Source organism: Oryctolagus cuniculus, chromosome 19 (genome assembly GCF_964237555.1).
Source record: "Oryctolagus cuniculus chromosome 19, mOryCun1.1, whole genome shotgun sequence".
NCBI lineage: Eukaryota > Metazoa > Chordata > Mammalia > Lagomorpha > Leporidae > Oryctolagus > Oryctolagus cuniculus.
In genome coordinates, this window is record NC_091450.1 from 17124538 (window position 1) to 17140757 (window position 16220).

A 16220-nucleotide genomic window follows, 5' to 3' on the forward strand; every position below is an offset into this window, starting at 1 on the left:
ATTTGCAATTAAAACTCCTAGTAGGACCCATCTATATTTAGGGATTAAAAAAACTAGAGTTCAGAGCTCTGATCTGGGGAATGAACAAGTCTCCCTGATGGGGCACCTTGCCTGTTGTGCTCAATCGGTGAATGTCATCAACTGGAAGAAGGTGGCGACCAGCACCACTGCTCCTGCTGTTCCTGGTATGGGAAGCTGGTGGGCAGGGGAGCCACGCACCTGCTTGGGGGGCTTGTGCCGATTATATTCCTCCCCCCAGAGCTTGGCCTCCATCTGTAGACGCACATCCTCAAAATACACGTCCCTGTCCACGGACTCGATGTAGCGCTTGGCCACGTAGTTGGAAGCCCCTTTCCACTGCTGGGCGTGCAGGAAGTTAGAGAGCTTCTTCCTGTGGGGAGAAGCAGCAGAGGGTCTGGCCGGAGGCAGGAAAGAGATGGCAAGAGGCGGGAGGGGCTTCCTTGCTCCACTGTAGCCTTCAAAGAGCTGGGAAGAGGGCCAGAGGTCATTGTTGAAGGTCATTCTGTCCCACTTCCCTTGACCTCCAAACAGCACAGCAGAGGTTACTGAGATACCCTCCTCTTTCTGAGCCCCATTATGTGACCCAAGGGAACCCAATTGGAGAATGAACTTGAACTACCAGAAGGCCAAGGTCACTGTTTCCAACCATTGACCCAAAATGTCCCAGTGCCCCTGCTCTTAGGAGGCTGGGGCAGTCTGAGCAGAGACCAAGTGCAGGGCAGTCACTTACGTCCTGAAGCATTCCCTCATTGCTCCTCGGCCGAAGGGCTGAAAGACAGTGCACAGAGTTATCAGTCCCATGCCCCGCCCATGAGTGACCTTGAGTGGGATGGGGGGTGTTCCCCTTGGACACCATCCACCAAATGGGTGCCCTGGACCTCACGTCAAACCCCTGGGCTGTCTTTCCCTTCTGTGACCCACACCAAAGCTGGATAGGCCCTATAGCCTAAAGCTCTGGGATGGCAAGGGACCACCCCACTCTCCCACCCTAGCTGAGGGGAAGATCCCACAGTAGGCAGGGACCACGCATGTCAGAGGATGCAGCCCTGTCTGTAACAGAGAACAAGTGGAAACAACCTAAATGTCCACGGACAATGTATCAATCAACCCAGTCTACTCATTCAGTGACAGCCTACACAGCAGTGAGAGCAAACGCCAAGGGTGGGCCAGAGAGGCCAGACTTCAGTCTAGAGGGTACGATGCCCACCTCCCATACTGGAACACCCGGGTGTGACACACGGCTCCAGCTTTCAGCTAGTGTTGCTAGTGCACATCGTGGGGGGCAGTGGTGATGGCCCAAGTGACTGCGTTGTCGCCACCCGTGTGGGACACACAGATTGAATTCCCAGCTCCTGGCTTTGGCCCAGCCCTGGCTGTTGTAGGCATTTGGGGAGTGCACCTGCGGTTGGGAGGTCCTCCTACCCCACAAATAAATTTTTAAAACCACACATGTTGTAGGGCTCCTTTAAATGAATACAGAAGCAGGCGAAGTTGATCCAGGGCACGGGACTCTCAGCGGTGCTGACCCTGGCGGGGCGGGGGGGGGGGGGGGGAGTGGTGCCCGAGAGGGGCTCCTGGGGGCACTGTTTGTGTTGTGTTTCTCGAGCTGGGTGCTGGTAACACCACGTGATCACTGTGGAAGCTCAGCAAGCTGTAAGCTTTTCTGTGGGCCCATTCCACTAAAAACCTTTCACAAAACAATCCTTACCCTCGCCGTGCAGGAACTACTCATTTTTCAATGTTTTTCTGTTTTTTTTTTTTTTTTCCCCAAAAAGCTCATTGCAACTCACTGAATTAACAACTCACTAACAGAGAGTAATCTGCAATGTTTATTTTTTTTTAAGATTTATTTATTTATTTGAAAGTCAGAGTTACACAGAGAGAGGGAGGCAGAGAAAGAAAGAGAGAGAGGTCTTCCATCCACTGGTTCACTCCCCAATTGACCTCAATGGCCAGTGCTGTGTCAATCCGAAGCCAGGAGCCAGGAGCTTCTTCTGGGTTTCCCACACAGGTGCAGGGGCCCAAGGACTTGGGCCATCTTCTACATCTTTCCCAGGCCACAGCAGAGAGCTGGATGGGAAATGGAGCAGCCAGGTCTAGAACCGGTGCCCATATGGGATGCTGGTGCTTCAGGCCAGGGCGTTAATCTGCTGCACCACCCTCTGCAATGTTTAAAAGCTGATCTATATACTCATGATTTTCCACAAGACTGCTGAGAACAGTCTTGTCTAGACAGGCAAATCTACAGAAATAGAAAGTGACACAGTGGGCAGGCATTTGGTAGAGTAGTTACCATGTTGCTTGGGACGCCTGCATCCCATATCAGAATGCAGGTTCAAGTCTCAGCTGATCCGTTTCTGACCCAACTCTCTGCTAATACACTTGGGAGGCATCTGATGATAGCCCAAGTACTTGGGTCCCTGCCACCCACATGGGGGATTCAGATGGAGATTCTGCCTCCTGGCTCTGGCCTGGCCTAGTCCTAGCTATCGTGGACTTCTGGGGAGTGAACCAGTGGACAGAGATCTCTCTGTGTGTTTCTCTCTGCGTCTTTCAAATACAATTAAAATAAATAATAGAGGCAAGCATCATGGCACCACAAGTTAAGCCTTCGCCTGTGACGGCGGCATCCCATATGGACATCGGTTCGAGATCTGGCTGCTACACTTCTGATCCAGCTCCCTGTTAATGCACCTAGAAAAGCAGTTGGGATGGCCCAAGTGCTTGGGTCTCTGCACCCATGTGTGCAGCTCGGAAGAAGCTCCTGGCTTCTCGTTTCAGCCTGATCCAGCCCTGGCAATTGAGGCCATCTGGGTACTGAACCAGCATATGGAAGATCTTTCTCTCTCTCTGTGTAACTCTACCTTTCAAATAAATAAATAAATTCTTTAAAATAAATCAATAACATTTTTTAGAAATAAAGAAAATAACACAGGTAGTGACCATGGGCTGGGGAGATGATGGACTGGGGGAGTGACTCCTGGGCACAGGATTCATCCGGGGAGGGTCAAAATGTTCTGTGAACTGCTTGTGGTTTTGGCTTGTGGCCGAAAAACTCCGTGAATAGATTACAATCCACTGAACTACACACTTTCAATGGATGACCTGCATGGTATGTGAATTACAGCTCAATAAAGTTGTTAGAAAAATACAACAAATAAACAACATGAGTTCCCAAAGTTAAAATAATAAAGTGGAGGGGAGAGTCCAGGGACTGAAGTCAGGCCTGTCGCCCTGAGGCCCAGGGCCCTGCTCACCTGAGAGGCCATCTTGATCAGAACTTCATCTTGGAGCCACTCCCCAGTGACAGCGTTGTACCTGCAGAGATGAGAGTAACACGACCCAGTCCTTCTGGGCTCCCTACCCTGCCTGACCTCTCGGACTGGGTTACAGACACCTCCCCTCCCCCTCCAGTTCCTCTCTTTCAGTGCCTCCCCGGCACTCACAGCTCTGCCATCTGTGGGCTTGCTCCTCGTCTGGCTCCCCCCAGGCCTGAAACTCCATGACAGCAGCCCCAGGTCTGTCTCATTCATCACCAGGCCTGGCACATGCGGATGCTTAATGCACACACGTGGGTAAATGACTGAACGCCCCACATCCTAGTTCTAACTGGTCTACCTCCACAAATGGTGCGACCCCGGGAGGGAGGTGGCAGTACCCTCAAAATCTCACCAGACACCTGTGCAAGGTCCAGCCCGGGTACTGGACTCATCTCCCAAGAAGTAACAACTATCCCAGGGCAGGCCAGGGTTGGGGGGGGGGTCTTCTCCCTGAGTCAGCCAGGAAAGGAGCCGCCGCGTGCATGCTCACAGCAGACAGGGATGGGAAGGTTCTGGAACAGTCCCATCTCTCTGCTCCCCTAGAACAAATCTGCCCCCTGGGCCTGCCTGGACCTCAAACAGGTTTGCCGGGTGCAAAAGCTCTTCAGCCCAGGGAATCCCCAGCGCCTAGAACCTTCCCTGGAGCTGAGTTGTTCTTAGCTCTCCTCTCCTGGCCCACCTCTCAGCTGGGACAAATTCCAGAACATTCTCAGCCCCAGGTGTTGTTGGAGATGAGGAAAATCAGGCAGGTCGGGGCCGGCGCTGTGGCGCAGCGGGTTAACGCCCTGGCCTGAAGCGCCAGCATCCCACATGGGTGCCGGTTTGAATCCCGGCTGCTCCACTTCCGATCTAGCTCCCTGCTATGGCCTGGGAAAGCAGTGGAGGATGGCCCAAGTCCTTGGGTCCCTGCACCCATGTGGGAGACCTGGAGGAAGCTCCTGGCTCCTGGCTCCTGGCTTCGGATCGGTGCAGCTCTGGCCATTGCGGCCATCTGGGGAGTGAACCAGTGGATGGAAGACCTCGCTCTCTTTCTCTGCCTCTCTTCTCTCTGTGGAGCTCTGACTTTCAAATGAATAAATAAATCTTAAAACAACAACAACAAAAAAAACAGGCAGGTGACCTCCCCTGGAACAGAGGGAGGAAGCTCTTTGGAGCTGTGTGTATACCTGCCTACAACCAGCCAAGGGCAAGTTCTGTGCCCAGCAAAAAAGAACTATGATTGCTACTGTTACTAGACAGAGACTAAGGGAAGGAGGTGTGCAGAGCTCATGGAGTGCTCCCCCTGCATGCTAGGAGCTTAAACAGACCACTTCACTCAACCTCCCCAGCAGCCCCATGAGGTAGCGGCAATTCTTGTGCCCGTTTTCCAGATGGGGAAACTGAGGCCTCACTGAGGTGAAGTATCTTGCTCAAGAACCACATAGGTCAGTTTAAATAAGAACTGTGCTCTTAACCAGCCTGGGTCCCACACACAGGAAGAGGAAATCTCCCCATAAAGGGCCAGTAAGCTGCACGAGAGGTCTTTAAAAACTGGAGAAGGAAAAGAAAAGGAAGGCTCTAATTTAGAAATCTCAGGGGATCCCAGCCTCCTGCCACTGGCAGCCAGAGCAATTGGAGTCAGCCACTTTGGGTAGCAAATAAGCAGACTGGCCTGGTCTGAGCTCCCAGCTGAGCCTGGGGACACACAGAGCCAGTCTGACATATGGATCCTGTTTTCCCAGACTGGCGGTCCCTGGGGCCTACTTGTGTGGCCGAGTGTCGTCCCTAGAAGCCATGTGTCACCAGCTAGCTGCCACTGTGCTCTTGAGCAGTGTGGAAAGGAACAGAGCCCACACCCTGCCCTCCTGGGACCCCCACAACGCTGACCTTGGCTGCGGGGAACAGACCACTGACCCTGACAGTAGGTGGGCCACCAGGAGCAGGATTGGGACTCTAAAGCCATTTTCTTGAGAGATGGGAGTAGGAACACACTGCAGAAACACACTGCGAGGGGTGGGGGGTTGGGGGCAAGTGTTTGCCACATAGTTAGGATGCTTAAGGGGGTGGCACTGTGGCCCAGTGGGTTCGTCTACGCCTGCGATGGGAACATCCCATAAGGGTACTGGCTCAAGTCCTGGCTGCTCCATTTCCAATCCAGCTCCCTGCTAAGGCACCTGAGAAAGCAGCAGATGGCTCGAGTGCTCGGGCCCCTGCCACCCACATAGCAGACTTGGATGAAGTTCCAGGCTCCTGTCTTTGGCCTGGTCCAGTTGGGGCCATTGCAGCCATTTAGGGAGTGAACCTGAGGATGGATGATCTCTCTTCTACCTCTCCCTCCCTCTTTCTGTCACTCTGTCTTTCAAATAAATAAATCTTTTTTCTTTTGTTTTTTAAAGATGCTGCTTAAGACACATTCCACACGAGGGTATCTAGGTTTAAGTCCTGACTCTGCTTCTGATCCCAGCTTCCTGCTAATGTGCACCCTGGGAGGCAGCAGGTGACGGCTCAAGTAGCTGGGTCCCTGCCACCCTCATAGGAGACCCGACTGTGGTTTAGACTCCCAGCTTCTTCCTGGCCTAGCCCCAGCTGTGGGCATTTGGGGAGTGAACCAGCAGATGGAAGAGCTCTGTCTCTGTCTATTAAATAATAATTTAAAGAAAGAAGGAAACAAAGACAGACAGACAGAGAGATGGAGTCCTCCATCCCCTACAGCTCAGAGGGCCAATGAGTTGCATGCAAAAGTGATGGCATTTCCTGCGCCATAACACTGAAAAGCAGCGGCACAACCTCCCTGCTCTGTCCCTCTCTTGGGAAGCAGTGGTGGGGCCTTGTGTTGAGACGTTGGAGCCCCAGATGGAAGCAGCCACCTGAGTGGGGTACACCCTTCCTGCACAAAGTACCCAGGGCGTCTGCTCCTGTACCATGGCTCATCCTGTCTCACCCGCTGTGTGCCTCGGGGGCTCCCCAAAGGGTTGACTGAGATGATACTTACTGGCTTCAGCATGCACACTCAAGCAGTGGCTGCTGGGCTTATAGACATCCCAATCCCCTATCCCCAAATGCTTGGGACTACAAGTGTTCCAGATTTTAGACTGATCTGGATTACAGAATATGTGCGTAGACTTCCCTGGCTGAACACATCTAATTCAAAAATCTGAATTCTGAAATGCTCCACTATCTGAAACGTTTAGAGTGGCAAATGTGCAATCTAACAGTTCTGGATTCTGGAACATTTCTGATTTGGGGCTTAGAGATGCTCACACTGTACCCCTCCCTCGTCCTTGACCCCCAAGGGAACTTAGTCCTCACGACTGCCCAGAAGCAGGACCCACACCTCCAGAGCCCCCCGAAGCCCCTGCTGAGCTGCTGACCTGTGCCGCGTGGCACATTCTGTGGCAATGTCCTCCAGGTGGAACTCAGCCCAGGGGTCCGGCATGTGCTTGGCCTTCTCGATCGCGTGCTTCCAGGCTTCCTGCAGAAAGCAAAGGGAAATGTGAGGCCCAGACCGGGGCCTTGGGAACAGCGCAGCCCAGCCTGTTCCCGCCCTGCTGCTTCCCCTGGGGAGGCAGAGACTCCATGGACTCCATAATCCACAGCTCTCCAGGGACCCTCTTTGCTCTCAGGGGACACAGCCTTCCTGTGGGTAGAAGTGACCTAGCTTAACTACACCTCACTTTGTAATCAAAGTGAGAATGAAAACCAGACACCACTCTCCCTGCCCCTCCACCCCACCCTTAGATCCCAAACATCTTCATGAGTGTGGACGTTTTATCAAGTGTCGCCCAGGATGTGGGAAATCAGGTATCCTCAGTGCGTACGAACCTTCTCTAAAAGGCGACCGGGCAACACGCTGAAATGAGAAAAGGGGTGGGTACTGTGATGCCACAGGTTAAGCCACCACTTGGGACACCCACCTCCTATGTCAGATTGCCTAGGGTTGACTCCCACCTTTATCTCCCACCCTACTTCCTGTAATGTGCCTGGGAGGCAGCAGATAAAGACCATTCCAGAGTCAGTGAGTCCAGAACTCCTTTCCAGGCCAGAGTCCTCCGCCACAGGGAAGAGGCTAGATGGGGGACTGGACACTGTCTGGGTGTAGCAGGCCCACAGCAGCAGCTCTGAGATAGGAGGGAGCTCATGGGACGGCAAACCCAGACCTCCCCAGTCTCCCACTGGCCTCCCTCAGCCACCCCAGCCAGCGTCAATGGGAGTCCAGCTCGCCTGGACCCTTCACTGGGATCCTGCACAAGATCAGGCAGGATCTGCACAGGCAGAGGAGCTGGGCCTTCAAGACAGACTCAAGGCCCAAAACTCCCTCACTGGGGCCATTTACTCTCTGCAAAATGCGAAGAAATGTTTCCTTCCGATTTGAAAGCCAGTATAGGCTCAGTGAAAAAACCTGGAACATACAGAAGACAAAGCAAAGTCAAATCCACCACGTGCCGTCCATCCAGAGCAACTACTGCCAATGACCTGGACTAGTTCTTTTCCAGACGGGATTTGTATCACAGGATCAGAATCACATTTTTAGAAAGAGGAAGACTTCAAAAAGTTCATGGAGGGTGGGCCTTTGGCCGTGGTTAAGCTACCACTTGGGACTCCTATATCCCAACTCTGATTCCAGTTCCAGCTTCCTGCCTAAGCACACCCTGAGAGGCAGCAGGGGATGGTTCAAGTACCTGGGCTCCTGCTATCCAAGTGGGAGATCAGGATTGAGTTCCCGGTTCCCGGCTTTGGCCTGGCCCAGCCCCAGCTGTTGTGAGCACTTAGGGAGTGAAACAGTAGAAGAAAGACCTTTCTTTCTTTCTGCATCTCAAAAAATGAATAAATTATAAAATCAGGGGCTAGCACTGTAGTGTAGCAGGTACAGCCACTGCCTGCAGCGCAGGCATCCCATATGGACACTGGTACAAGTCCCAGCTGGCTATTCCTCTTCCAATCCAGGTCTCTGTTATGGCCTGAGAAAGCAGCAGAAAATGGCCCAAGTGCTTGGGTTCCTGCACACACGTGAGAAACCCGGAGAAAGCTCCTGGCTCTGGCTTCAGATCAGCCCAGCTCCAGCCTTTGTGGCCATTTGGGGAGTGAACCAGCAGATGGAAGACCTCTCTCTATCACCCTCTCTCTCTCTCTCTCTCTCTCTCTCTGTAACTCTACCTATCAAATAAATAGATTAATCTTTTTTAAAAGTTAAAATAAGTATTTTAAAAACTTCATGAAGGGGCCAGTGCTGTGGCATGGTGAGGAATCCACTGCCTGCAGTGCCAGCATCCCTCATGGGTGCCGGTTCGAGTCCCAGCTGCTCCACTTCCCTTCCAGCTCTCTGCTATGGCCTGGGAAAGCAGTAAGAAATGCCCGAAGTGCTTGGGCCTTGTACCTGCATGGGAAGATCTGGAGGAAGCACCTGGCTCCTGGCTTCTGGCTTCCGATCAGCGCAGCTCCATCGCAGCAGCCAACTGGCAAGTGAACCAGCTGATGGAAAACCTCTCTCTCTGCCTCTCCTTCTCTCTATGTAACTCTTTCAAATAAATTAATAAATCTTTAAAAAAAAAATCTGGATAGGAAGCAGAAGAGCCGAGACTCAAACCAGCACTCAGATATGGGACGCCAGCACCCCCAGCACAGGCTTAACCTGCTGTGTCACAATGCCTGCTCTCTCCAAACTGAGTACCTCTGTAACATCTACATCCTTTTAAGACAGGGGTCAGTGAAACTTCCTACTTTATTTAGTGATCATGATTTTTCCCCTTTGATCCCAAAAGTATGGTGTGCTTCATGTTAAAACTGCATGCCCTACAGAATTCTGAATTAGGAAGTGGGAGTCTACCCTAACTGCCTTCCTCCACTGCAGCCGATAGCTGACGTATTTTTCGAGTGTCTGCTCTTTGTTAACAGGCATTTATATATTTTTTTCTCTTACTTTAATGCAGGGAGACAGAGAAATAAAAACATGAGCGTGCGGCTTCCCACCTGCTGGTTCACGCCCTACTTGCACCTGGGAAGGCAACTGATGATGGCCCAGGTACTTAGGCCCCTGCCACTCACATGGGAGACCCAGATGTAGTTCCTGGCTCCTGGCTTCAGTCTGATCCAGCCACGGCAACTGCAACCATTTGGGAAATTAAACAGTAGATCAAAGATCCCCCCCCCCCCCGCCCCGTCTCTTCCTCCTTCTCTGTTGCTCTGCCTTTCAAATAAATTAATTAAATATATTTAAAAGCACTCAATCACTTAAGCCATTACCTGTTGCCTCTCAGAGTCTGTATGGGCAGGAAGCTAGAGTCAGAAGCCAGAGCGGGGAAGCAAACCCAGACACTCCCATGTGGGACGTGGGAATCTTAACCACGAGGCTAAATACCGGCTCCACAAACGCATATTTATAAGCAATGAGACTATGCCACAAATTCAGCTGGCTTCATTTCCTTCCCAGGAATTTTATATATATATAGTATAAATGTACCCTAAAGTATTTGTCCAACCTCCTGCTGATGTATATTGGATCGTCTCCAACATTTCTGGATACAAACTGTGCCAAAGAAACATCCTCATGTCTGTATCATTGCACATTCTTGCAAGATCTCAGTGGGACCTTTTTTGGGAAAATGTAACTGCATTTTAAACTCTAGAAGTTGTCAAAAGAAATTCTCCTAAGCTACAAGAGACAGCAAATAAATCACTTAAATTCTGTAACAACACTACATCAAGTCATTGTGAAATCTGCAAGTTAGTTGCAACCTGCTTTAACAGTTGTGTAATGATCCACCTTTTGAGCTTATCAGTACTGACAAGTTAGTGTTAGACCCTGAGCTTGTCGCTGACTTTTCCCTGTTGTAAATAATCCCACAGCAGATACACTGACAGCCCAAACACTTCCTGAAGTTCCAGCCTTGGACTTTAGTGCCAGTTCCCCTTATCCCCAAGCGGCTGTGAATGACAGGGACAGTGTTGGCACCTGCTTGTCAGGAGGCCTGCAGAGAAAGGAGGAGTCACAGGCAGCTCCTCTGAGCATGCCTACACAGGTGCTCGGTTCCCTGTCTGGGGATACCTGGCTCTCTTGACTGCACGTCCCCACCACTCCCTGAGCCACCAGGATTGTCAACAGAAATCAGCTCTTGGCCAGGCGCCCCTGCACCAGCCCAGGAAAGAGTCAAGGAAGAAAGCACTGGGATTTCAGAATTACAGGGTGTGTATTTCACAGGGTTAAGATTACATTGTTTCCAAAGTCAGAAAAGACTAATGCCAGGTCTTAGTGGTAACAACTGGGTTTAACACAATTGACTTTATTTCTTAATTAACTAATTATTTATTTGAGAGACAGATAAGACAAAGAGCTCCCCTCCTCTGGTTCACTCCCCAAGTGCCCACAATGATCAGAGCTGGGTTGAAGCTAGAAGCCAGACACTGAATCCAGGTCTCCCGTGTGGATGGCAGGCTGGAAGCTGGAATCAGGACACAAATGAGGATGACAAAGGTTTTGGCTTCTGAGTGTCAACTTTTTCTGTGATCCCTGTACCTGCAACAGTGGCTGCCTGAGCTGAAAATTGCTGCTGTAAATATTTTATCATCAGGTCAGGAAAAGTAAGCTGATGGAAACCGGGAAGTGGATCCTCTTGGACCCTAGAGGAGTGCGGAGGAGGTACTAGCACTTTTTTTTTTTTTAATTTGACAGAGTTAGACAGTGAGAGAGACAGAGAGAAAGGTCTTCCTTCCATTGGTTCACCCTCCAAATGGCCACTACGGCTGGCGCACTGCGCTGATCCGAAACCAGGAGCCAGGTGCTTCCTCCTGGTCTCCCATTTGGGTGCAGGGCCCAAGCACTTGGGCCATCCTCCACTGCCTTCCTGGGCCACAGCAGAGAGCTGGACTGGAACAGGAGCAGCCAGGACTAGAACCCAGCGCCCATATGGGATGCCGGTGCCATAGGCAGAGGATTAGCCAAGTGAGCCGCGGCGCTGGCCCTGGTACCCGCACCTTTGAGAGCCATCTGGCAGGGGCTGGGAACCTTGTCCTGCACTAACTGTGACCCAGCCATTCCCATCACCTACCCAGCTGTGGTTTGGCTATGGGTTGCTTCCCAGAGGTTCATATACTAGAGGGCTGCTTCCCAGTGTAGGCTGTGAAAGGTGTGGACTTTCAGTGGTAGGGCCCAGGGGGAAAAATTAGATCATGGGGGCACCACCCTCATGAATGGGTCCCGACCAGCGTTCATCGGGATGCCGGTGACGAAGCAGGCAACCTGCTGAGCCATGACGCCAGCCTGGACACACGCTTTTCTGCACACACGGGCTTCCTTTCAGTATTTACACCATGAGTTGACACAGAATGACACTTCTGCCAGAAGCCACACCGTGCTCTTGCACCTCCTGAATAGTAAGTGAATAAACTTTTCTTCATAAATCACCCAGCCTCTGATACATCATTATAGCAACAGGAAACAGGCTAACTGAGCCAGTGTGTGGTACAGTGGGATAAGTGGCCCCTTGGGATTCCTGTATCCCCTATAGGAGTGCTAGATTGAGTCCCAGCTGCTCTGTTTCCAATCCAGCTCCCTGCTAATGTGCCCAGGAAAGAAGCAGAAGATGGCCCAAATGCTTGCCTCCCTGCCACCCAAATGGGAGACCCAGATGGAGTTCTTGGTTCCTGTCTTCAGCTTGGCCCAGTCATTTGGGGAACCAGTAGATCAAAGCTCTCTTGCTCTCTGCCTTTTAAATAAATAAATCTTAAAAGAGAGAAAGGAAGAAAGGAAAAGAGGGATGGCATAAGGTAAGGAGGGAAGGAAGGCTAACATACCTGGTGTACCAAGGTGAGCTGACCCAGGTCAGTACTTAAATGCTATCATGGTCAAGCGGTGCAAACCACCTGCCCATCCACAGGGGGATGGTTACACACGCATAGTCCACTTGGACGCAAGCACTAAAAAGAACAAAGTACTGAGCAGACAATTTCTAGGATTTACTATCTAGGGAGAAGAAAGCGAGTTGTACAATAAAATAGACTCAGACTGGTGTAGGAAACTCAAAGATCAATGTCATGTATCCTCAAAGGATGTGTGTGTCCCTGGATGGATCTGTCATTGTATACTTCAATAAAAATGTATAAAAAAGAGGTCTGAAAAGTGCTTCACACCAAACCAACACAGTGGTTATCTCAGGGGACAGATGGGGCTAAGAGGTGGATCTGGGAGACGACAGCTTTATCTAAACCAGGGCTGAGGCACATCCAGCCCACAGGCTATATAAGGTCCACAAAATCATTTGTTCTGGCCCTGCCAAGGCAACTGTAAATGAGACTCAAAATTCAATACGTTGGGGCTGGCGCTGTGGTGTATTGGGTAAAGCTACCGCCTACAGTGCTGGCATCCCATATGGGCGCTGGTTCAAGACCCAGCTGCTCTGCTTCCAATCCAGCTCTCTGCTATGGCCTGGGAAAGCAGTGGAAGATGGCCCAAGTGCCTGGGTCCCTGCACCAGCATGGGAGACCTGGAAGAAGCTCCTGGCTCCTAGCTTTGGATCAGTCCAGCTCTGGCCGTCGCAGCCATTTGGAGCATGAACCAGTGGATGGAAGACTCTCTCTCTGCTTCTGCCTCTCTGTAACTCTGACTTTCAAATAAATAAATAAATCTTTAAAAAAATTCAATACACCTATAGCAGGCTCATTTTTAAGTGGCTCATTTTGTATGGCCTGTGAATAAAGTTTTATACACACATACACACACACACACACACACACACACACACACACGGCCCTTGGCAGGAAAAAGATTCCCCACCCCTGAACCATGCATTCAGGTATTGCGGGTGCAAATTAGAGTTTAAAAAAAAAATAGGGCTAGCGATGTGGCGTAGCAAGTAAAGCTGCAGCCTGCAATGCTGGCATCCCATACGGCGCTGGTTCGAATCCCGGCTACTCCACTTCCGATTCAGCTCTCTGCTTTGGCCTGGGAAAGCAGTGGAAGATGGCCCAAGTCCTTGGGCCCCTGTACCCGCATAGGAGACCTGGAAGAAGCTCCTGGCTCCTGGCTTCAGACCAGCGCAGCTCTGGTTGTTGTGGCTAACTGGGGAGTGAAACTGTGGATGCAAGACCTCTCTCTCTCTCTCTCTCTGCCTCTCCTTCTCTCTCTGTGTAACTCTAACTTTCAAATAAATAAATAAATCTTTAAAAAAATGGAAAAAGAAACTGAAAAAGTTTGTTTTAAAAAACAACAACAAAAATAATAATCCCTAGGTTAGATGATTCAGAAAGCCCTGCCAGCTCAAATACTCTTTAGGTCTAAAACTCAGTTGCTGCGTGGGGGAATTCATCTGACATAGAACAGAGGCCAAGGGTGTTTCATAAAAAGAAAACACAACCCCAGCTAGAGAACAGAAAGGCTTCTTCAAAACTCAAGAGTACAAAACAAGAATAAATCAATACAAATACAGCAGTAATCCTCTTCATCGCCATGGGTTTCCTGGAACATGCCAGGGGCCTGGCCGGTCGGGCAGGCAGAGTGTCTTCGAGGGCTCTGGCTCACGGGAGCGAGCGCTACGGCTGCTGTTTATCACATTTCTATTATCATTGGCACTAGCGCAGCAATCAAGGCCTCCAGGTCCCACGGGAGGAAGCACCCAGTGACTCACTCAGGCCTGGCTTTTGAAACATCAACTGTTACGGTCACCGAGTGGCGGTCATAAAACGTGTTTTTTTCCTCAGCATCACTCCAGTAAGAAATAATGGCTTTGAGTCAGCCCGACTCCCCCCTCCTGGAGGGCAGGAAAGGGCTGAAACTAAACTCAAGGACAAATGAGAGAAGCGGGAATGCGTGGAAAGCACAGCCATGCTCTGGGATGTGAAGACACCAACAGGGCTATGTGGCTGCCTCACAATGCCCGTGAACTTGGAGGTTCCATATAATCATTGGTGGAATCCAGCACTGGGTTACCATGGCGTCAAAAAAAAAAAAGGACTATAATTCCTTATTTACTATGATGACCTATTGTAAGCTGAAAAAAAAATTACTGAAGAGCATCTATAGCATGATGCAATAATTTTTTTTATTATTATTTTTTGACAGGCAGAGTGGACAGTGAGAGAGAGAAACAGAGAGAAAGGTCTTCCTTTGCCATTGGTTCACTCTCCAATGGCCGCCGCGGCCAGCGCACCGCGCTGATCCAAAGGCAGGAGCCAGGTGCTCCTCCTGGTCTCCCATGGGGTTCAGGGCCCAAGCACTTGGGCCATCCTCCACTGCACTCCCTGGCCACAGCAGAGAGCTGGCCTGGAAGAGGGGCAACCGGGACAGAATCCGGCGCCCTGACCGGGACTAGAACCTGGTGTGCCGGCGCCGCAAGGCGGAGGATTAGCCTAGTGAGCCAAGGCGCCGGTTGTTGCATTAATTTTTAAAAACTTTATATTTATTGTGTCTGCATGTACACTTAAATATAGAAAAGTCTGAAATATACACTATGAGTAAGACATCAATAGCAATTATAGCTTCCTTTTCATTTTCTGCAAGAGATCGCTTCTATAATCAATAAATGACTGTGAAAGAATTCAAACTAAAAAAATCTGAAAGCAAGCTGTGTCGTAGAATAATCCGCATTCATGTGCCCATGGGACTCAGAGCCTGAGAAGAGGAGGAGGAAGGAAGGAGAGAGACAGTAACAAAGCAGTGACACTTCCGAGGGTAACAAGGCCCTGGCCTCCTGGAAGTCCTTGCCCAGGCCTCACACCATACGGTGACTTAAGAGGGTACTTGGGCAGGCACTGTGGGGCCCCAGCCTACACACGAGCTACCTACACTCAGACAGCAAGAGAGATGACCCGACTAAAGACCAGCAGCAGCCAGGAAATGGCCAAACAGCCATGCCTGCCAAATCCCAGATTCCACCTCTTAAAAATCCCAAGGAGCTAAACACAGGGCTCCCATCCAACCCAGTAATTCCACCTCATTACCTGCCTGAGAAGTGAAAACACAGCAGCATTTTTCATGATAGCCAGACAGGTGAAACAAACCAACTGTCCATCATAAATGGGATTTTTAAAATGTGCTATATCTGGGGCAGGCGTTTGGTATAGTGGTTAAAAGGCTACTTGGGAGGCTGGCATTGTGGTGCAGCAGGTTAAGCCGCCACCTGCAACACCAGCATCCCGTAAGAGTGCTAGTTCAAGTTCCAGAAGCTCCACTTGCAATTCAGCTCTCTGCTGATGAACCTGGGACAGCAACAGAAGATGGCCCAAGTGTCCGGGCTCCTGCCACCCACATGGGAGACCTGGATGGAATTCTGGGCTCCTGGATTTGGCTTGGCCCAGCCATTATGGCTATTTGGAGAGTGAATCAGTGGTTGGAAGATCTCTCTCTGTCTCTTTCTGTCTCTCCCTCTCTCTATATAATCTTACTTCTAAATAAATAAAATAAATCTTAAAGGAAAAAAAGGCCACTTGAGATGCCTGTATCTCACATCAGAGTTCCTGTGCTGGAATCCCAGCTCTGCTTCCCATTCCAGCTTCCTGCTAATGTGCACTCTGGCAGGCGGCAGATGATGGCCTAAGTACTTGGATCCCTGCCACCCAAGTGGGAGACCCAGGTTGAGTTCCTGGTTCCTAGCTTTGGCCTGGCCCAGACCCACCTACTACAGGCATTTGAGAAGTAAACAATTGGATGTAAGATTTCTCTGTCTCTCTGCTTTTCAAATAAATAAAAAATAATTTGTTTAAAATGTGATCTATCCATATAATGAACTACTATTCAGCAATAAAAAGGAATGAAGAACTGACACATGTTCCAATGTGGATAAACTCTGGAAACATGTTACATAAAAAAGTCAGCCACAAAAGGCCATGGGGTATGATGCTGTTTCTCTGAAATGTTCAGAAAAGGCAAATCTATAGAAGAAAGTAGATTAGTGAGTGTATAGGACTGTGTAG

The 16220-nt window shown here is 50.3% G+C and overlaps 1 protein-coding gene across 6 annotated transcripts in view; it reads right to left on the reverse strand.

The window, feature by feature from the left end:
• Nucleotides 1–16220, reverse strand: part of EEF2K (eukaryotic elongation factor 2 kinase) — a 70740-nt gene that overhangs the window by 25198 nt on the left and 29322 nt on the right. For 5 of the 6 annotated variants that reach the window (XM_070064605.1, XM_070064606.1, XM_070064604.1 and 2 more), the window contains 4 exons: nt 6692–6792; nt 3279–3339; nt 752–789; nt 220–391 (listed from right to left, as the gene is read on the reverse strand). In XM_070064605.1, coding sequence (XP_069920706.1) covers nt 220–391; nt 752–789; nt 3279–3339; nt 6692–6792 — 372 coding nt within the window. Of the gene's footprint in view, nt 1–219; nt 392–751; nt 790–3278; nt 3340–6691; nt 6793–7142; nt 7171–9777; nt 9846–16220 lie in introns of those variants that run through there. The other variant, XM_051847500.2, reaches the window with a different exon arrangement.